Source organism: Nicotiana sylvestris, chromosome 6 (genome assembly GCF_000393655.2).
Source record: "Nicotiana sylvestris chromosome 6, ASM39365v2, whole genome shotgun sequence".
NCBI classification, from domain to species: domain Eukaryota; kingdom Viridiplantae; phylum Streptophyta; class Magnoliopsida; order Solanales; family Solanaceae; genus Nicotiana; species Nicotiana sylvestris.
In genome coordinates, this window is record NC_091062.1 from 89,856,248 (window position 1) to 89,880,093 (window position 23,846).

Sequence of the window (23,846 nt, forward strand, 5' to 3'; positions counted from 1 at the left end):
AATTTGCATTAATGCATTTTAAGAAGGCATCCCGATACCTCTGATTAAGGATGACCACTTGTTGGTTGTGTGTTTTTATGTTAAGCAAATAAACATAAATATGGAAAAAGAAAAAAAGGGGTTGAAACTTTGATCTTCCAGTTAAATTAAATGGAAAAATCTTACAAAAGCTCAAGTGTGGGATTACCTGGATGCTTGTCCCTTATTTTGACTCTTGTATTAGTAATTACAATAGATATAATTGTAAATAAGAATTTAATATAGTTTTAAACCAAACACAATATAGCTATACACTGTATTTCAAATTATTAATACAACTAGAATCTCATCTCTCAACCAGTTTTTCAAAATTCGTGTTTATGATATTTGAATATCATTATAAGTACATTTAATTTATTCCATTCAAATAAATCAAAAATAGTCTGGATATTTCAATTTCTAATTCTGGCATAAACACATTCGCTTCAGGTTAAAGTTATTAGAACAAGGTAGAGTAATATATATATATATATATATATATATATATATATATATATATATATATTTGAGGGGGTTTCTCCTAGTATAAATAATTTGCTTGTGATAATTACTCCCTCAATTCACATTTGATTTGAGTTACAGTTTTATTTTCTTTAACGAGAGTGAGTGGGTAGTAGTAGCATAGCAATTAGCATGTGTGGGTTTGTTGCTCCATTCTTCTCGCTTCATTTATCAGTGACTCAGCTTTGTGTGTACTAACAAACTTTTGAGCCCCTTTTCTTCAGTCTTTCTCTCTTGGTACTTATCAGTCTTTTTGTGACTTCTTTTTGGTTTCTTTTTTCCAGCATTTTTCCGCTTAGTTTCTGAGAGATTTGTGATTCTGGGTGTGTGTGCAGATTTGGGATTTTGCACTGCTCAAGAAGAACAGTTTAGAGCAATAAGTAGAAAGAAAATGGCAGGAGGTGGAGCAGCTCCAGCAGCAAAGGCAAGTGAACCAGTGCCACATCCACCAAAAGATCAACTTCCCAATGTTTCTTACTGCATTACTAGTCCTCCCCCTTGGCGTAAGTCTACACATTATTATTATTCATTTCTTTTCTATCTTTTCCTATTTTGGCTGAGGCGAATGAGTAACAATTAGGTCCAGGTTCCATTCTCACCTACAAGACAACACTTAATGTGAGCTCATTTTGCTTAATGTGGGTATAGTGGGCTGGCAACTAGATTAATGGCTAGAGTGCTGAACGTATAAATTATTATTTTGGTGGCCGACGTAATATTTACTCAGCTAAGTAATTACTGCTACTTATTTTCCTGTTACTGCTATTGAACAGAGCGTTGTATAACACTTCTCTGTATTGCGTACTAAATGTTTCTAAAATGGTCTTGAATCGCTTTCACCATGTGTATGTATAGTAGTGGACTATGCTGATTTTGTGTAATTGTTGGAATGCAGCTGAGGCTATTCTTCTTGGATTTCAACATTATCTTGTTATGCTTGGTACCACGGTTATCATTCCTACTGCTCTTGTTCCCCAAATGGGAGGTGGAAATGTGAGGCTTCTAGACACATTGAACTTAACTACTTAAGATATGAATTTATCTTGACCTCAAGTATTGTTATTAATGTTAAATGAAAGATTACCTGCCCGTTTTGCAGGAGGAAAAAGCCCAAGTTATTCAGACATTGCTACTTGTTGCTGGGCTAAACACCTTGTTGCAGTCTATCTTTGGGACCAGACTGCCTGCTGTGATTGGAGGGTCTTATACCTTTGTTGCACCTACAATCTCGATTATCCTTTCTGGACGATGGAGTGATGAAGACCCTGTATCGGTTGGTGTCTTCAAATACTAAGTCATTTTCTCTTCTATTGTTTAGATCATCTGTGATCTTATTGGTCGAATGTCAAAGGCAGATGATATTTGGTTTTTCTATATAGCTTTTCCATGGAGTTAGTTGGTGAATACATGGGATTAGCAGTTTAACAGTTTTATTCTCATTTAGTTAGGATGTTGGAAAACCAATTATAGCTAATGGGCTGCTCAATTTTGAAACCAAACGCAAAACTAACCTCCATTAGTTTTGGAACCACAAAAGGGGGTATTTGGTTCTAAACCAAGCAAACTTAATTGCTTTTGGAAGAGTAATTTCCACTAGAAGACCAGCCCCCAAAACCCATTTTGATATTTTAGAGATTGTATTACAACCTTCCTTGTTTTTCCCTCTTGGGTCATTTACCTCCCCCAGTTCTAAACCATTTTCTATACATACTGGCTGTTCAGACATCATGCCACAACCCCTCCTGCCTTTTTCTTGTTTCTCCTTTATTTGGTCCGGATGGTCGAACAATCATTTTTTGTTACCTTTTGACTGTTTGTAAATATGTTTAATTGACTTTTCTCATAATTTAACAATATGATAGTGTCTACAGTGTTTTTAAGGTTTTAATGATATATCTTCAAACTTTTGAATGAAGATCATAACTTAAAGAATTTGAATTACAAATACAAGTACCACCAGTATTTCAAAAAACCAAATCCAAACAATAACGGCAAGTTTCCATAAAATCATTTTGAGAAACAAATTTAAATATCATCCAAGTGTCAAAAGAAACTGATGCACAAATAATTTACTTTCCACTTGATGATTCATGTCAGTGCACGTTCCTTTAACTTCCCTAATGGTCACGAAGGTGTTTAGAGATGCAGATACACACAGGGAGTCATCCATTGCATGTTGGTGATATTGGGTCTTAACGTTTGTTGATATTTTCTATGATTCATCAGAGGTTCAAGAAGATAATGCGGGCCACCCAAGGTGCAGTTATTGTTGCTTCAACCGTTCAGATTGTCCTTGGCTTCAGTGGTCTCTGGCGCAATGTTACAAGGTTTGTTATATCACAAGACTTCTCCCTACAGTTGAACTGGACTTCTCATATAACACCTGGCTTTGTACCATTAATTAAGCATATACTTGTCTGCTCTTGGATATTGTTATGCTATTCTAGTGATCAAGTAATTGCTTTAAGGATCACTTTTTGTGGTTTGAGGTCTGCTCAGTTATGTCGACTCTTTCGTGCAATATACTAGCTCTGATTTGCATTTTACTTCCCGTGGATTCTTAGGTTATTGAGCCCTCTTTCAGCTGTTCCTTTGGTTTCTCTTGTTGGCTTTGGGCTTTATGAGTTTGGTTTTCCTGGGGTAAGTAGAAACTCACTACACTTTTCTTGCATTACGATATTCACTCAATGATGAATGTTGAATCTACTTCATCTTTGTTTAGGTTGCCAAATGTGTTGAAGTTGGGTTGCCAGAGCTAGTCCTTTTAGTCATTTTCTCTCAGGTGGAATGCTTTGTCTAGAAATCATATATTCCTCTTAAACATTATTTTACGAGCAAGACATCATGGGATATAAGTTACACATTTTTTGTTTTTGTTTTTGAGATATAAGTTGTGCATTCTTGATAATGCTTGTTATTGCAGTATTTGGCCCATTTGATACGCCCAGGGAAGAATATCTTTGATCGTTTCGCCGTTATTTTCACGGTGGCCATTGTGTGGATTTATGCACACCTACTCACTGTTGGTGGGGCTTACAATGGAAAGCCACCAAAGACACAAGCAAGCTGCAGAACTGATCGTGCTGGACTTATTAATGGTGCTCCATGGCAAGTGCTTTTCTCTCCTTCTCCTTTCCAATTTCTTAATATTACTAGCATGGGTCTCACGGACGGAAATTTTTTCGTATTTTTGTATATGTCGGTCCAAAATTATTGATAAAGCAAAACTCCTCGGTAAAACCTACAACCTTATAATCTGTTGCAGACATAGAATTGAAAAGGATTCTACAGTATGCTGTAAAAGTTGTGTTCAAGGGAAGTGGCACAAGTTGACACAGCATAAGGAGGAAACTAGGATGCTTATATTGGGACATAGGAGTAGTTTCCAGTAACCTATATGACATTACAAACTTAAACATAATGATACTTTGTTTTGACATATGAAATAGGCCATAGTTTTTCCACTCTTAACTCTTAGATTTTAAGAAATCTAGAGTGTACTGTGCCTTGTTCTTTTTGCACTCTCTAAAATTTATTACCCTAGTAGCTCCTGTTAGCAATTCGTGCTAATAAAGATAAAAACGTAGCTTCTATAGGCAAAAGTTCTGGAAGAGACTGGAAGTTGGTGTGTACTTATCCATTAAACTGACCTTGCCTTACATTATTGAAATGGAAAACAAGAAGAGAATAAGAGAGATAGGTCTCTAGGTATTTGAGCTATATGAATTCACATGGGATGATCAAACAACAACAACAAACCCACTGTAACCCCACAAGTGGGGTCTGGGGAGGTATACACAGCCTTACCCCTACCTAGTAGAGAGGCTCGCATGGGATGATCAATTGTGCTTTTTCTTTCACCATCAATTTAGTCACAACTGATTAACTGCTTGTGCTGGTTTGTTATTGCCACGTCAAGCATAACTGACAGATACGACGATGCTGCTACAGATTAGGAAAAGTAAGCACAAGCTTATAGAGACTGATGGGTGTCCCAATGTAATCTATCTGACTCTCATATTGTCAACTGCATAGATAGTTGGTCAATTTTTTGAAATATGGAGAAGCAAAAATATTTCCTTTTCTACTCTCTAGGAACCTAACAAAATTACTTTATGTTCTCCGTTTCATATTTTTTTACTAATGGTCTTATGATTGTAACATGGGATGCATATTGTTTAAAAACCATTTCATTCTGCTTATTACTCGTGTGAAGTTTTTTTGTTAGTTCAGTAGTGTTCTTAATAAGTTCTGTTAGTCCATTAGGAAAATATTTCTATGATCTTACAAGGTAACATATAATTTGTAAACTTAATGATTTTCTCTTTTTCCTTGCTGGTTTGAATTTGCAGGATTAGTATTCCTTACCCCTTCCAATGGGGACCTCCTTCATTCGAAGCTGGTGAAGCTTTTGCTATGATGATGGCTACTTTTGTTGCCCTTGTAGAGGTTGGTTCACCCGTCAGAGCTTTTGAATATTGTGAATGTTTTATTATCTTATTCTGGCAGGATTTGCAAAATTTTAGTTTCAGGTTGCTCCTTTTGTTGTTTTCTTTTGCTAATTCCACTATGATCTTGTTTGTCTTATATTTGGCTGCATTGGTAATTGGTATTATGACACGTCTGATTGTTGTTTCAGATTTTCTGTGCTTCTTACCTTCATCTACTTCTCTTTCTTTGTGCTACCCCTTTTTTTACTCTCATCTTTTTGCGTCCTTTTCAATTCTTGTGTTCTACACTTTCCTTTTTAGTCATTCTTATTGAAGAAAAAGATGCTTCTATGCTCTGAAAGAGATTGACCTTGAACTAACCTCCTTTCATGCTTGCGCTTTGGTGTTTTCAGTCCACTGGTGCTTTCGTTGCAGTTGCAAGATATGCAAGTGTCACTCCCTTGCCACCATCCATACTTAGCCGTGGTGTTGGTTGGCAGGTAAACGGGTTTTCTTCCCTAGAATCCTCCCCCTCCCTCACCCTCTTGTAAAGTAAGCAAAGAAAAGTAAAACAGAAAGTTCTGTTGGATTTCATTGAAGTGGAGCTTTACTCGAAATCAAATGCATAGGATCTTTAGGGAGGTTTATGTGAAGTAGGAAAATAGATTAGGAAAACTACACATAGTTGGAACATCATTTGACCCCTCAAGTATCACCATTTTCCACATGCGCAAGAATTATGAATTGTTTTGGGTAACCCCGACACCCAACTCTACTTTCTTCTCATTATACTAGTCAAAATCTGTGTCCACTCAACCGCAAGTCTGCAACCCTACATGTCTAATCTGGATCATTCCTTTGTACATTTATTTTGAATCTAATGCCAGTTTGAGTAAATTTTGTTACTGATATTTCGCATTGCATCCACTTCGGGCGTGACGATACGCGGCAGATATGATATTTCTTTAGATAGCAGATTGTTGGGGCATATACTATTAACCATGCATTTGGATATAGTATATCTAATAATTATCATGGTTAAAAGTCTAAGTGGGAGATTGTTGGGATATATACTATTAACCATGAGTTTGGTTTAGATATAGTATTTATTATGAAATAATTGTTTATTCAGTTTTAATAAAGTTTTAAATAGATCATATAATAGTCTGTGTCCTTTGCTTATATAGTAGATGATTTAGTGTATAGAGTTTAGCTTATACACGGAAGATTAAATCATCGGTTCTTATAAGTATAAAGTTTGAGTTCACAATCTAATGGATGGAATTGGACAAACCATCAGGAATGATTGTAGCACAAGATTAAATATAATTAATCTTGATTATGGGAATGGTTTAATTCCAACTTCTTGTGCTAGTACATTTTGTATGTATTGAACGGACCAGGTAGAGATAAGTATTTTATACTGACTTAATAAAATAAACTCTCTAGCCATTAAATGTACTTATACTCTTAATCTTGATATAATTATTATTAGCTGTGTGTATTATTATTGTTTTGATTTATTAAAAGGCGAGATTCTTTCGTGGGTCAATATGCCTGGTAAATTGGATAATAATAATATACATTGGCGAAGTAATAGTTAGTTGATGGAATCCATGTCTCGGTTTAGAGATTGATGATATACCTTTATGAAAGCTTATAAGTTTGCATGTGTAAACCCGGCCGGTGGATTTTGTATCCGACACATGAAATAAGTTAAGCGAAAGTCTAAAGGAAATAATCAATAAATTAAATCGTCAGTAATTTAATTTACTTGATTAGTATCTGAATCTTAATATGGGGAGTTAAATAAGATTTAATGGATGAATTTCGAAATTGGATAAGGAGTGCAATTACGGATTTTTAGTGGAATAATTCGTAATTAATTATGGTAGATATTAATTTCGAAAATTAGAAATTAATTCCATAATTGAAGCCTTGTTAATTAAATTCTGTGGTCCCTACTGTGCCTAAATAATAGGAAATAAAGGAATCATTTTTCTGGTGGAAAAGAAAACCCAACAGGTTTTGGAAAAGGGTCTTAACCCTTAAAACTTGTGCTATAAATACATAAGGTTTTCCACCTAGAGGTATGAGTAGATGGTGGCTGAAATTTTCAGCCAAGTTTTCCTAGAAATTTCGCCCACACGAAATTGCTATTTTCGGGTATTATTTGGGTAACACAGTAGAAGACCGTGGAACGTTCGAGGATCACGATTGTGCGGGTGATGGAGATTCCATTGAGAAGTTATGGAACTGAAGGCTCACGTGGTAGAAGAGATATGTTCACGCTTCAAGAGGTAACCCGTGAAATCCCGTTTATGCTAGTTGTCTAAATTACATGTGATTTTGATACTGGGATTGCTTCCGCTGCATATAATAATCCATCAATTGGTATCAGATATCATACTTTATGACATCTAAGGGATTGGAACCGTCCCGATTCCCTGCGTTCCTATCTAAAGTATTGGAACTCAGTAGTTGTCTCTCTGTTGCTTCGTGATGTGTTTTCTGGAAATATTCTTCTTCTCCACTCTCTATCTTTTGTTTTCTGCGTTCCATTTAGCTAAGGACTTTTTATTTTGGAGAATGAGACACAGAAATTAAGTATTACATGCCAACGATAGGGGAATTTTCTCCCGTTAAACTTTCACTCTAGTTGTTGTGATATATCATAATATATACTTCTAACACACTCATTAATCCAGAAGTTTAATTTAAAGAAAACAAGGGTCTAGAAGGACAGCCGAAAAGTAAAAAGCACTTACCAGTTCATGAAGTGTTCCCAGACTAGTTGGGGTAGGGGGAGAGTGGGCTTGACAATATATCATACGCAGCCTTCCCATCGTTCTCATTGAATAATACGGCATCATGGGAAGAGGTAAAAACGGTCATTTAGTGTTATATTCACTTTTAGAGTGGAGGTAGATTTGAGATTGGAAAGGACGACATGTATTTTTCCTGTCAACGAGGTTCATGAGAAGTATTGATTGTTTGCTATCCCTTCTACTACCCCTTGCAACCTTCACTCTAAATTTCTTCTGATGAACTTTCTTGCTCTCTTTCATTTTGAAACATTCTGCTTTTACCTCAGGGAGTTGGAATTTTACTATCAGGACTGTTTGGCACTGGGAATGGATCTTCTGTATCTGTGTAAGTCCAGAAAAAAACCTTCTGCAGCTCGATAGTCTCTCATACACTAGTTGACTAAGCCCTCACTTTTCCCATGTGTACATGCAGTGAGAATGCTGGTCTTTTAGCACTGACACGTGTTGGCAGTAGAAGAGTTGTTCAGATATCAGCTGGGTTCATGATTTTCTTCTCAATTCTCGGTAAATCACTTCTCTAACAGTTTTATCAAAAAAATCTTGTGGATTATCTTGACATTTGTTCCCCCCACGCTCTAAGGATTTGTCTTGACAACACTATATCATCAGGGAAATTTGGAGCAGTCTTTGCTTCAATTCCAGCACCCATTGTAGGTGCTTTGTATTGCCTTTTCTTTGCTTATGTAGGTACGTATACATGTAAGGCAAGCACTTGCGCACTGACAAAATCTTTCATGTTATTCATAGTTTGTGAATTGTGAATGTTCATTCTTTGCAGGCGCCGGAGGCTTAGGCTTCCTTCAGTTCTGCAATCTTAATATCTTCCGCACCAAGTTTATATTAGGGTTCTCTGTCTTCCTGGGTTTGTCCATCCCACAGTACTTCAATGAGTATACTGCCGTTGCTGGTTATGGACCTGTTCACACACATGCAAGATGGGTATGGCAACATGTCTTTAACATTTGATGTATGTTGCATTCTAGTCATGTAGTAAGAGCTTTCGCGGTTTGTTATTGTTCAGTTCAACGACATGGTCAATGTGCCCTTTCAATCGAAAGCTTTTGTGGCGGGTGTTGTGGCTTATTTCCTGGACAACACGATGCACAAAAAGGATGGCCAGACACGAAAGGACAGAGGCAAGCACTGGTGGGACAAGTTCAAGTCCTTCAAGACTGACACAAGAAGTGAGGAATTCTACTCCCTCCCTTTCAATCTAAACAAGTATTTCCCATCTGTGTGACTGGTAACAGCATAGAGGCAGAAGATTTCATACTTCATACTTCCACTTGCTGACCCTTGAAATCTGTGTTGGGGGGACTTGCTGCTGCAGCACCAATTTTCTTTCAGATGTACCCTCTTAGAAGTATAGATAGTCCAACCATTTTGAAGAAGCTTAGGACAACAGTTATTAGTTAAGTATTTCTCATTGTTGTAAATTTATGGCTATATGGATTTAACTAGCAATGGTTGCTTCTTTCAAACTCTTGTCTTGATGGGTGCAGCAAAACCCCCAGTATAATAGGAGAAAGGAATCTTTTGAATACAAGGGGAAAAGAATTTGTTACAGTAACTGGCGATTTCTTTTTGATAATATATCTGTTAGCTAGAGAACATCATAACTGACAAGTACAAACAACAAAACACTAGATGAATTTTTTTACTTAGATGAAAAAGGAAGATTGTATCGGACATACTATTAGGAAGAGATTATGTAGCCAATTAAATGATGGTGCTGGTACACTGGTACTGAAGGGCAGAGAAGGAAATTGGACCACTATGAAATATGTCCTTTGTTGGATTTGAAGACAGGAAAACCATACACAGAATTGGACAGGCACTTCCATATTTTTTTGTTGTCCTTTACTTGGGTTGAAAGAGGAACCAAATTCCGACCACCAACCAGTGTCAGATATTATATATATATATATATATATATATACACAATCTTAACACTATAAGAGTTTTTACACTCTCAACGTTCATTTAATATGTTGTAGTAGGGTTACTAAACTCTACCTATGGCATGCAATTACATATAATTATTTTCCAGATGATTTGATAATGTATAAGTTTTTTTTTCATGAGTGTGTCTTGTCCAAGTCCTTACCTTTTTTCTTTTGGGTATGTAAATCACAAAATATTTAGTCAAACATAGTGTTTCCCCTTGCATTGTGGGAGCTTAGTGCATCGGGCTGCTCTTTTTAGTGTTTCCCCTCGTGGTTTGTGTGGAAGCTACGGTTAAGGGTGTACTGTGGGCTGGGCCTAGCCAGGGACCGGCCCGGGCCCGCGTGCCAAATGGGCCAAACGGGCCAAATGGGCCGGTTCAAATTTTCAGCCGTTTGGAACTTTAAAAAATAACCATTTGGTCCCCAAACTTTATTTTAACCCCAAACTTTTTATAATTATATTTTTTCCCTATTCTCAACTATAAATACCCCCTCATTCTTTCATTTTTACTCACAAATTTTCAATCTCTCTCTAATTTTCTTCTATAATTGCTTACTTTATTAGTGCAATTTCGTGAAAAATTGTGAAGTTGGTGAATTTTAGTATTCAAGTCTTCAACGATATTCAATTTTCAAGAAGTTGTTTGTCAATTCGGTAAACTCGTTCCAACTCTTAAGTTTTAATATTATAGTATTGTTTGTTTTATTTAGGATAATTATAATTAATATAGACTTTTCTTTGAAAAAAATATTTGGTGGTAAGGGTAAGGGAAAATCTAAAATTGGTGAATCTAGTCGCCAAGCTACTACTCTTCCCCCGGTTCCCCGACCCAGGCCTGTTTCCTGTCCTCCTTCACCTATTATTCTTGATAATGATAACCCTTGTTTTTAATTTTCCGATAGTCAATTTTGTCATGATGTTGTACCAGGTCAACAATTAAATGAAGAAGTTATGAATGCTCTTTATCCTAATCAAACTATCTTTGAAAATGATGAGGAAAATGATGAAACGCAACCGGATTTAGATGATACACCTACTAGTCCTGTTAATAACCCAACTGATGTCTCGCCTGACCCTCCTATAGTAACCCCTACTTTTAATAGAAAACCTTCTAAATGGCCCGAAACATCTTTTGTTTGGCACTTTTTACTCAACTAAGAGAACAAAATAAGGTTAAGTGTAAAACTTGTGGGTCTTTGATGGCTCATAGACTAATATGTAACTTGTATTTTCCACCACAACCAACGAAAATTCCTCCGGACCTTGAAGGATTTATGAGATTTGTTAGAGATAATATATATACTAATATGTAACTTGCATTTTGGCACATCTTACTTAGTTTTTTTCTTTTCTTTTAATGGTGGTATTAGTACCTTGTTGTGCTCATTCCATTGGGGGGATGAAGACTAAGAAAGATATTGCCATTTTTTGTTAATGTCGTAATAATAAAAATTATAAGACATTCCCTTGAATATTTCTTTGCAATTTATTTTGTGTTTAAATTTGATATAGTATATATATTATATATCTAATACATATAAGCTATATATAAGGCACTATATATATATATCTAATACATATAAACTATATATATATAGTGCCTTATATATAGCTTATATGTATTAGATATATATATATATATATAGTTTATATGTATTAGATATATATATATATATAGTTTATATGTATTAGATATATATATATATATATATATATATATATATATATATATATATATATATATATACATACATAAGGCACTATATATATATACCATTTACACCAGGATCGGTAGGCGCGGGCGGTAGTCCGCACGGCCATCCAGATCTAGCTGTTTCAGTACCTTTGAAGGTTGGCGGTAGTCCGCACGACCAGTAAAGATTCGAAATATACGGGAATTTTATTATAGTGTTAATGACTGTATGGAAGGATCTATCATTTTACCCAAGCAAGGGGCCTGTCTAGGTCCGATACATACTCTTATTGAGCCCATGTGTCTAGCAGTTCTAACTGTGAAAGGGATAGCCCTTTTGACAACTTCAGCGGGCTTTAATGTCACAGCTGGCTAGACGTAGCCACTAAGGCAAAAGCCAATAAGAGTAGTACCAGAGTCGACTGTACCACAATCTTGGAACCAAGCCAAGAAACTATATTAAAATTCCTTTATATTTTGAAAGAGTCTGGATTCTTCATGGTTAATATGCAAGAGAAATTAGTTCTTCAACATAGATATGAAAACGCTTAGCCGGTCATAGTCACGGCAGTGGAGAGAAACAAAGTAATTTAAATACTATACAATAAAATAAAATAAAATAAACAAATACCTTTAAGACCGAGACGCAAGGCCCTGAAGATGATGAACTGAACTTCGAAACTTTTATTTCCTTCAACTGATTTACAAAATGAAGAAGCTAAGAAGCTTAAAAGACTTTACAAGAGAGAAAGAGAGAGAGATTCAATGGAGAGAGAGGGGAATTTTCTGATGCCTCCCCGAATGAGAGAGGGCTCCTACTTATAGAAAGAGAAAGAAAAAACATAAGAAATCTATGTACAGTACAGTGGGTCCCTTATGCGGGTCCCTTATACAGTGTATTTACTGTGTATACAGTGTATCTACTATGTATACAGTGTTTCTACTATTGTAGTGGGGTCCTGTTATGGAGTCCTTGGCGGCTTCACTACTTCCCACTATTTCTTTTTTCTACTTTGTCCATCGTTTGTAGGAAATATTCCACTTCTTTGATTTTTTTATCCGACAATATCCTTTCTGTCATCATAGGTTGAGAATCTTCCTCTACATCATCGTTGCTTGTTTCACTTTACATCGATGTGTCTGATTTTTCACATTGGCTTAAAGTTTGAAGCAAATTTCTTTTCACTTCTTCCAGATATTGATTTATTAAATCAGTTTTATCTCCATCTTGAATGGAGATTCTCCTAGCAATATGTTTGACTGAGCTATCATCAAATATTTTCTTCTGGGGAGTGGTCGCGTATAACTGGATCTGTACTTTAATGAAATCCAATAATTCTTGACCGTATAACAATTTTATTTTGGGATCATTCTTCATTAACTTATCCCAAAAATTATTGTAAAAAACCCTATATAAGCAAGGGATCTGTTCTTCAGTAAACCCCAATTCGGGGGTCCATTTATGAATCCACGGAATAGAGAACTCAATGAAGAAGTATATCTGATTAATTTTTTCTAAATAACAGATATGATCTGTATGATATAAATCAGTTAAAAACGGAGAAATTTTTGTCCATTCTTTGTATAACTTAAGAAATGGCTCAGACAAGATCTTTGTTGTGGGGTCGTGATATGACCACCAGTTCAGAAACCAATTAGGTATAGGTCCTGCAAATATCTTTGCACATATTTTAATAAACCAAGTGTGTTTATGTCTATCATTGTTATAATATAATACTCTATCGAATGCCTGGATATAATCCCAGTAAGTAAAATTCATGGGTGATTTATTAAGGCTTATCTGCCTCTCTTTCATTATGGATATCCTCTACTCTTCAACATATATAATCTGCTTGATAATAATTTTTGAGAAGTTATAAACGTTCTCACTGGTGTTATAACCGGAAAAGTGCTGGACTTCTGCACTACCTGTGCTGATGAGGATGGTCTCATAATAAGCGCGGGTTTTATATGATTCACCTGGTTAGTATAACCCATTAATCAGGTATCTCTGGAATATCTTCCATAGTTCATCCTTTCGCTGAATCTCAGAGTTTTCTAAAAGAAATATTATTTCTTTCTTTGGTAGTTTTTCGTAGGACTTGATATCATCGTTGTCCTCTTCTCTAGCGATTGAAGCAAATGTATTACTTTGCTTTTTGGCGGCCAAATATGCCTGTAGATGACCGTATAATGGATTATCTTCTGGAATATCATCCAGATGTATAGACAGACCTACTGATGAATCTCCTTTATGAAATATCATAGAGTTTATTAAACTCCTTTTTCCTGCTTGTATCACTGGAGAACTTGATGAGGATCCATATGACGATCCTTGAGAATATAATCTACTAGGGGAAGATCTTCCCCTACCTCTGCCTCTGGTGGTCCATGAAGGATCCATTCTGCACCAATAACAAGTCAGTTTATTCTGAGAAGTAATAATCCAGCATATCATCCCTAACAATTTTAGCATAATCATGAATAGAAAATTCATTATTAATCAGGTTATCAATGATTTCTTCAATTATCAATTCAATTATGAGACTTTGTAGGTCTCTATTTAATCTAACCACTTTAAGGATAGTAATTAATAATTCTTCATCGAGAAAAGTCGTATAAAAAATCATAATCAGTCTAAGTATTCCCGGGATAAAAAATTCGGAAGAGAATTATCAATTCCTTTTTTGTATTGAATTTCAAAATCAAAAGGCGCCAGTTGAGCTTGTCATCTAGCAAATATTAATTTAGACGCATCATGTTTGAAATATTTGTCAAACATATATTTAACAGATTGAACATCAGTTTTTATTAAAAACTTTTGATTATATAAATCGCCTTGAAATTTTAAAACACATTTAACAATAGTTAACATTTCATGAGCCACAATAGCATATTTCTTCTGGGCTTCGGTCCATTTACCAGAGTGAAATCTTATCAGGTATTCGCTCTTATTATTGGGATTCACTTGCTTTAAAATCCCACCGTAGCCAACGTTAGACGCATCTGTCTCAATAATTTTTTGCCATGTAGGATTAGCAAGAGTTAAGCAAGGTAGAGACCTAACACGTTGTTTAATACTTTTGACTAACGTAGTATGCTGGTCAGTCCAAGGCTGCCTATGATCCTTTTTCAGCATGTCGTACAGAGGGGCTAGATCACGAGATAAACTTTTGTAGAAAGGAGATATATAATTCAAACTTCCCAAAAATCTTTGTAATTGAGTCCTGTCAGTAATAACATCAGGAAATTTTGAAGCAAAATCAATCGCTCCTTGTATCGGGGTAATTTTTCCTTGATAAATATTATGGCCTAAAAATCGAACATTGGTTTGGAATAGACTCATTTTTGGTTTAGAAATAACTAAGCCGTTTTGTATTACAATTTTCTTAAAAATATCAAGATGCTTAATATGCATCTCTAATGTTTTAGAAAATACTAATATGTCATCAATATAAACGATGATAAAATCTAGATAAGGGTTAAAAATATCATTCATAATTTTCTGAAATTCAGAAGGGGCATTTTTTAAACCAAAAGGCATGACGTTCCATTCATATTGACCAAATGGAACATTAAAAGCAATTCTATAAGTATACTCTTTAAAAATTTGAATTTGCCAATATCCAAATTTTAAATCGAATTTTGAAAATATATTGGCGTATTATAATCTAGATAGCAAATCTCTTTTATTGGGGATAGGATATCTAATCCATTTCAGATGTTTATTCAAAGGTTTATAATTTATAACTAATCTAGGAATACCACGTTCCTTTTCCGCAACATTATTAACATAAAAGGCAGAACATGACCAAGGAGATTTTGAGGGTTTTATCAAACTCTTTTGTAACAAATTATCAATTTCAATTTTGCAGAATTCGACCAATTCAGCATTCATCTGGCAAGGTCGATATTTAGTGGGGATATCATCCTCGGAGAAGTTTTCTTAGTAAGGAAGAGTTACAATATGCCTTTTTCGGTTCCAAAAGGCACTAGGGTGATCGACGCAAACATCAACAACCATCTGTTCAACAATCAATTTAATCTTTTGCTGAACCTTAGCAGATTGTAAAGTATCGAATATGTTCATGCTCAATATTTCTAATTGTAATGAATCAACATGCCTTTGTTTCATATTAATCAAGGCGTTAATATCTCTAGTTACGGGATCTGTAACAAAAGAATAACTTATCTCTTTATCTTGATAAGTAGCAGAAAAACCCTGTGCATCTATGTTATTAAAAGGGTAAATAGCATTAATAAAAGGGGTTCCAAGTATAATCGGAGGGTATAACTGGTTTTTTACCAAAAAGAAGAAATGAGGAATACAAACTCTATTTTGGCAAATACGAGTATTTGGTAATTTATACTCTATATCTAAAGCATGACCAGAAACGGATTTTACCAAATGAGTGGTCTTTTGAAAATATTTAGTAGGAACAAGACCCTCTTGAATACAACTTACATCTGCTCCACTATCAATCATTGCTACATCAGTTAGAGAGAAACTATTATCAATCAAGATAGTACATTTAATGTACCACTTATGAGCCGTAACAACCTGCATCATTCCTAAAAACATATCAGACTTTTCATTAATCGGATCATTCTCATCAGAAATTTCCTTTCCCTTTTCATTTGAAAATTCGGAAATTCCTTTAGCCGAAAAATCAGTTGGAAAATCAGTTAGAGAATTATTTTTCTCAATTTGAGTAATCCGGTGATCACAAATCATTTGATTTTGTTTAAGAGACTTAATATCTCGTTTCAAATTCTCAATTTCGATTTTCAAATCCTCAAACGAAGTATCTCTGCTTGGCGTATTTGTCTTATGAAGACGTTTATTAACTTCAGACAAAGAATATGGCACAAAATATTCAAATTCGTTTTTTGGTCTTTCAAAAGCTTTGAACCACTAGAACTAGAACTTTCAGTCAAATTTTTAAAAAAAAATTTACGAATTTTTTCATCAGAAATTTCCTTTAAAAGTTCTATTACATTGTCAGATGTAATAGTTTTTATATTCAAATCTTGAAATTGTGATTGCAATTTATAAAACTCATCATCATCGCAAGTGCAAATATCACCTTTACAAGCGGCGCAAGTATTATCCAAATCTTTACTACTTTCAGATAAATCTATCAGATCATTCTCAGCTTCAGACTCAGCCTCAGAATAAGTATAATTAGAATCTGATCCGGAAGTGTATAACAAGTTATAAACTTTGTCACGTAACCCATCGTCTAGTTCTAAGGCCATTAGCTTTTGAAGCTTGCAACTTGGAGCGATATGCCCAAATTTTCCACAGTTATAACACTTAATATCAGCGAAATCTCTCTTTGATCTATTCTTCGTAAATCAAGTAGATTTCCGATGCGCTTTTCTAGTACCACGCTCTTCCTTAGATCTATATCTAGACCTCTTTTTTTTATACGGGCTATCAGGGTTAGGATACCTATGATATCTGTTTTTTTTCTTCTTCTTACTTTAAGTAGAGGTTCCGGGTAAACCGAACTGGGTACATAAGTCACCTAATTGGGATTTCTCTTTAAGCTTATCAATCTTAAGCTGTCTAGAAAGCTTCAGCTCATTACACAAGTTTAATCCTTCTTGTGTACACACTCCTATAAGTTTACCATAGGTATAATTTTCATACGGAATTTCACCGTAACTACCTCTTAACGCTTTTCTTACTCTTTCAGCGTATAAGGAAGGTAGGCCGTCTATAAACTTAGCTTTCCAATGTTCATACTTGTTTTCGGGTAGCTCCATAACCCTACTCATAAAAGTATCTTTGTACCATCTAAATTCACTAAAGGTCCTACATCTAAGCCCATTTAGTAAAGTACGAACGGTCTCATGCCCATTGGTAAATCTACCGTTAAAATGTTCTAGAATTGTAAGAATAAGGGTATAAACATCATCTTCTCTTCCTATAACTAGAGCCATGCCTATATTATCAACCCCTTCGTCAACGGCAGTCGAATTAATAACCGTTTCCTTTTCTTCAACAGATAGATAGTTATACCACCAGCCACGAAGCTGGCCAGTAAAGCCTGCAATAATCATTTTGCAAATAGTTCTATCTGTGTTCTTAACACTTTTACAGATAGTTGAGTACATAAGAATTCTATGTACAAAGAATAGTTAACTGTCTATCAGTTAAGCCATCAAGATTTCATTCATAAATTTCGGAACCGCTGTAAGACGTATTAGTCTGATTCCAATCACGTTCCTCTATTAACACATCTTGAGGAGTAGGACGAGAATAATAGTAAGTTTGCATCCGGGGTTTGTCGGCATACTTACTATTGGGTTTAATTAAACCCTTGAGCTTATTAAGCTCTGACCATGTTTCAGTTTTGTAATCGGAAACAGTCTCAATTTTATCAGCAAATTTTTTTTATAAATCAATTGGTCTAATATTTAGACCAGAAAGTTTCTTATCAAGAAGGTCTGCTAAGTCATCAAGAGATTTGAATTTAAAATTTTGAACCTCAGGAGGCCTTTGAACATGAGTAAGAACTGTTTGATCAACCAGTTTGATTCCCGAAGTGGAGGCAATATCGGTTGGTCCTTTGTTAGTACTCATCTTCTTTATTAAAGCAGTCAAATCATCCAATATTTTATCAAGAGAACCGATATGTTCTCTTAAATTTTTTACATATAAATCCAAATAATTGTTTTAAGAAATCAATTTATTAATTTCTGCGATACTAACAGCTGCAACATTATCGCCAACAAATTTTTGAAAAGCAGTGAAAGTAATACCAGTATTATTAGGTAAAATAAAGGGGGCTTGAGGAAGGTAAATGGCTTTAGTAATATTACCACTCCCATCTTTATAAGATCTCTCTAACACCTTTATATAAAGAGGCAAATACGTTGTTATAAACCAAGGAACAAAATACATAATTTAATTATGCAAAGCACAATTTTCGTAAAATTCTTGAGAAATACTGTTTAAATCTTCTTTGCTATAAGTATCAAAAAATCAAGTTTTAAACTGGCTCCATTTATTACTAAAAAATTCCTTTTGAATATATTTTCTTGCCCGTGAACCTGGGCTAAAATCAATTTGGTGTGGAATCATTAAGTATCATTGGGGTCGAAATCCATTTCGGATACAGAAGGAATATCCTTATCAGAAATATTTTCATTTTCATGAACAATATTTGTTTGTGGGTTAATTTTAAACCTTTCGACAGACTTATTACTCACCTTTGTAGCGATAGTGTGTAACGATGCTGCACGATTTCGAGCTGGACCATAGACTGGCTCGATAGGAGAAATATGTTGAATAGCAGGTAAAAGTCTATGATTAGAAAACGAATGTCTATTATAAACAGTAGACTTATCATCAAATTGAATACAAATCCTACCATCCGGGTTTTGAGTAACATGCGAACAATCAGTATTTGACAAGTCATTAGTAATCTGACTTGGGATATAACCGAATTTAAAGTCCAAGTAGTTGGGAAATTAATTTCTTCTCACCTAATAGGTCTCCTAGTGGTGACCTTGGACCTTGCAAAATTGGTTTATACTAATATGGTCTGATCCGATGTATCGTATAACTTACATCAAGGATTTAAAGTAGACAATAATTTAAAATATATCCTATAAGATAAACATATAAGTTCAGAACCAGGCACATAATTATAACCATGCGTTTTCACATTTAAAGTCAAGGCATCAAGAATATTAACATCAGAAAGAGATAGTTGCAAATTGGGTTGAGTATTAAAATATACTGGACCATAGGCCACAGTAGATTCAATCGAACCCATCAGAGACTGTCTGAAATTCAGATTTCTAGCATCTCTAAGGGCTGCCAAAAAGGTCTTTGGTAACCCTTTAAGGGTTAAAGGTTTAAACGCAATTTGAACCATACCAATATGCAAGTAATGATAATGATGTTTGTATAAGTCAATATCGTGTTTGTTTAACAAACGAATAGTTTGTTCAGAAGAATTTAACGCCAAAGACTGTTCAGTCGTTTTTATCAATTGTTTTGAAGAAAGTTTATCAAACCAACCATAATCATAAATGGTTTATATATATATATAAGGCACTATATATATCTAATACATATAAACTATATACATATATATATATATATATATATAGATATAGATATAGTATATATAATATATATAAGCTATATATTATATAAGGCAATATATAATTATATATACATACTATATATAATATATATTTATATATACATATATAGTTTACAAGAAATTGTCTTAGATAAAAAAAAAACCCGAAACGAAAAAGCCCGTTTAGGCCCGCGGGCCCGACCCATTTAGTCCGGGACTATGTGGGCTTAGGACCGCAGTGGGCCGGTTCCACTCATTTGACCCGTTATGGCCGGGACCGTCTCAACCCTGCCCGCCTAAGCCCAGGCCCGTTTGGCCCATTTAGGCCCGGGCCTGGACCACAATAAAGCCTTATCTACGGTATGTTCACTTTGATCTCATTGAATCATTTTGTATGCAAAAATTGTAAAAACGATGGTTAATAAGAAATATCATTGTGTAAAAGAAAATCAATCATAACAAGAGAAATAATAAAACTCAAGAAGATCAGCTAAATTAAAGTGATATGCATTGTCATCCGAATATCTAATCTGTTAAGAATCTTTTTGTCTCTTATATTGACACTCCTCCAACACATTTAAGGTATTTTACAATCTATAATTAAATAAATAACACGTATTATCTCGTTGCTAAAGATTTTTAACACTTGCAGTGGTGGCGCGAAAAAATAAACACTACTTGGTGAACGAAAATGGTAGATTGAATTTAAAAACTGCAACAGCTGGAGACAATTAAATTGAAAGAATGCTGCTACACAGCACCTACCAAACAAGAACTTTATTGTTAATGGATTTATAACTCATTTGTTTATTTTAGTTTTGGTTGGATTAATGTGTAAATTTTTATGTAAATCAATTAATTTCAACAGTAGTAAAAAAGATAATATATAGTCACTCTAGTCTACTGAAATCGTGTTAATATCAGTGAGTCTGTATTGCAACATAATTATGTTGGCACGAAATGTAATGCAGGAGCCAACTATGGAGTCATTAGGTAGAATATATTTTAAGATGCCACATCCCATCGAATTGGTCAAATTGTTGAACTCATAATGAAGCCCTCTCAGCCTTCTCAAAGCATGGATTGAACGACTTAGTGCACGAGTGATGATTGCATCATGTATTACTGTTTCAAGCACGTCGATTCTCGTTTGCTGAAAGGGAGTTAGTTAATATAATTGCACCAAGGGTATGACTTATCGGCAGGGCGACCTCGGTTCTTCGGTTACGGGCTCGGCCGAACCCAATAATTTTATATATATATATATATAGGTTTTTAATGTAATCCACTATTGGTGAACAAGCTTAAATAAGTGAATTTGAATTTTGAATCTGATTTTGTGAGAAATTTAGAGTGAATGTTATTTATAGGGGTGTACAAAGGAAACTGACAAACCGTATCAACCCGATAATCCGAGTCAAACCGAGAAAAAAAATTCGATTATGGTTTGGTTTAATTTGGTTTGGTGTTGAAAAAAAAAACCCGAACATAATTGGTTTGGTTTGGTTTTAACTAAAGAAAGTCAAACCGAAGCCAAACCAACCCGACATTACATATATTGAAATTTTAGATATATTTAGTATATAAATATATTTATTGTGATGTAATTTATAAATATTTCTTAAACTTTTTCATAATTTTATCTTTTAAGGTATTATATCAAGGTTGGACTTAGAACTTTTGAATGTTCCAATAAGTTTTATAGCCATTAATATTACTAATTTAAATAATGCTAACAAAAGCCCAAACAAAAATCAAATTAATACTAATGCTAACAAAAGACATTCAATTCAATACTACGAACGACAATGTATTGGATATCTATTTTTTATTTTGCAATAATTTAGATAAAAATGTATAAGTATTTTTTTTTAGTGTTTAGTCATATAATTAATATTCCCTTATTAGTCTTCTTATTTTAACATGACTTAGTACTTTTAGATTATATTTATTTTTATTATGGCTTTTTAATTAGCAATTTATATTACATAATTTTATTGTCTTTATTGTTGAATATTTTAGGATAATTCCATGACACATCTTATATTTTGTACTATTTTCTTGAAAAATACTTTATATAGTTATATCTTACTAGGATTAAAGAAATATTTTGAGCACAAGTTATATGTTTTGTGGTACGAAAATTTTACCGGAAAAAAAACCCAAAAAATCCGAAAACCCGAGATGAAAAAACCTGAGTTTTATTGGTTTGGTTTGGTCTTTAAATTTAATAACCCAACACAATTAGTTTGGTTTGGTAATTGCAAAATCCGAACCAACCCGACCTATGTACACCCCTAGTTATTTAAACTTGTTAGAAATAGTCTAATAGGGTTGTTTACAAAATTTTAAGTCATAAATGGATTGTTTTGAACAAGAATTACAACTGAAGAAGTTTGTCTAATGCTTATACACTTTTATACAATATTATACACTTTTATACAAAGTATGTACATTAATATATAAGTGTATAAAAGTGTATAGTCATGTATAAGAGGTGTTTATACACCCATATGTCCTATTTTACAGTATTATGCATTATTAATACAAAAACCGACTTCATCTTCTTCCCTGAGCCTCTTCTGAAATTTAACTCAAATTTAAGATTTAAACACCTTTTGATAACCTCATCTGGAACACAATTTGAAAACCTCATTTCCTCAAGGTCATCGTCCGAATTTCTCAAACTAGAAAAGTGTCACGACCCAATTCCTGAACAAGCCGGGATCGACATTCGATCACTAAACATGACCGAGCGAACCATCTCTGTTTATCAAATATATTATAACTCCAAACTTTATATGCAACAAAGCAATACTCTAACCAAATACTTTTGATTAATTTAAACATTTAAATAAATCAACTCCAAAACTTTATTCATAGTAACCAATGAAATATTGCTAAGTTAGTATAAAAAACATCTGAATCTTAACCCAACGACTATGCCTATGAAGTCTCTACTGATAAACTGACGCACTGCTCACGACATGATATTTCCTGGCCAGTTCTCTAAGTAACAAAGAAATAACTAAATAAATATGACTCTAAGGAATACCCCACGAACAAAAGCGGAGCTCACCAATAGCACTGGAAGAGAAGGAAGTCCTAACTCGTAGCCTGCTCGCCTGCAAATCCGGTTCCTACGTTGGACCGCAGACCAACGTAGGTTCCCAAAAGAGAACGTCAGTACCATCCATTGTACTCAGTGAGTCTCAACAACAGGGGGTGAAACTTTAATAACATATACATTATGAGCGAAGGTTCTAAATGCATGTAAAACATAAAGCTTATAAGAATAATTCTAAATAATTGCATAATAGCAGTTTATGAATATTCTAAAAGAAATTCTTTTATTTTTCTTTCTTAAAAAAATATACTTCACTTTATACTTTGGGATTTCCAACTATCCTGACTTAATTCTATATTAGTCACCGTGTGATCGGCACGGGTTCGATCCCAACTTGATCGAATAGGCCCAATCCACGAGGTGCCACTCGCTTCATGGTTCTCAGTGCTCATGTATCATACCTTAGCATGACTAAGTAAATTCTCAGCAACGAGACCCTCGGTTCGTGTGCTCCCTACTTTGGCACAAGTAATTTCAGGAAGCCAACGCCTTAGTCAGGACCCTCAGCCTGGACGATGACCCCTTCTCAGAATAAAGGATACTCCCAAAAATCTTTTCTTTCTAAAACTTCTTCTTGTGACTTTCAAGTCTAAATCTTTTCTTTATAGAATATCATGTACGTGCTCATGCTGGTATCCTTAAATGTAAAGCATGTCATAAGAGTGAAATAAACATGTAAAAGTATTTCTAAAGATTCTTGCTTCTTCATAAATTTTCAACATGAAAATAGCATATAAGAATAACACAAAAATCTGAAAATTTATGCACATATATCATAATAAATCATCTAAACTTTTGGTAGAACAATTCTAAGTTAATAGGTGTCACACCTCCTTTTTACCTACACCCCGAAAGAGTGTATAAGGGAGTTTTTCCAATTAAAGGACAATCGAAATGGGATTTATTTTAAGAAATTTAGAGTCACCACTTGGGAGATTTATGGTGTCCCAAGTCACCGATTGAATCCCGAATCAAGGAAAATATGACTCCGTTTAACAGTCCGCGAACTAGAAATCCGAGTAAGGAATTCTGTTAACCCGGGAGAAGGTGTTAGGCATTCCCGGATTCTGTGGTTCTAGCACGGTCGCTCAACTGTCATATTCAGCTTATTTATCTGATTTTTATACATGTTGAACCTATGTCCCAATTTTAGCTTTCAACCGCTTTTATTCAATT

At 34.5% G+C, this 23,846-nt stretch overlaps 1 protein-coding gene across 3 annotated transcripts; it reads left to right on the forward strand.

The window, feature by feature from the left end:
• The first annotated feature begins 409 nt into the window (after positions 1 to 409).
• Positions 410 to 9,344, forward strand: LOC104249257 (nucleobase-ascorbate transporter 6-like). Of its 3 annotated transcripts, none has more exons than XM_009805644.2 (15): positions 410 to 488; positions 876 to 1,043; positions 1,436 to 1,533; positions 1,640 to 1,813; positions 2,767 to 2,867; positions 3,105 to 3,180; positions 3,263 to 3,322; positions 3,464 to 3,648; positions 4,893 to 4,989; positions 5,384 to 5,470; positions 8,065 to 8,123; positions 8,211 to 8,302; positions 8,408 to 8,485; positions 8,577 to 8,737; positions 8,820 to 9,344. In XM_009805644.2, exons 2-15 carry the CDS (start codon positions 932 to 934, stop codon positions 9,036 to 9,038), a joined length of 1,599 nt encoding a protein of 532 aa, XP_009803946.1. In that variant the 5' UTR covers positions 410 to 488; positions 876 to 931; the 3' UTR covers positions 9,039 to 9,344. The 3 variants fall into 3 exon arrangements, with proteins under 3 accessions (XP_009803946.1, XP_009803945.1, XP_070006452.1); XM_009805643.2 differs by lacking the exon at positions 410 to 488 and adding an exon at positions 575 to 777; XM_070150351.1 differs by lacking the exons at positions 410 to 488; positions 8,820 to 9,344 and adding an exon at positions 575 to 777 and having other exon boundaries at positions 8,379 to 8,485; positions 8,577 to 8,665.
• Positions 9,345 to 23,846: the final 14,502 nt, after the last annotated feature.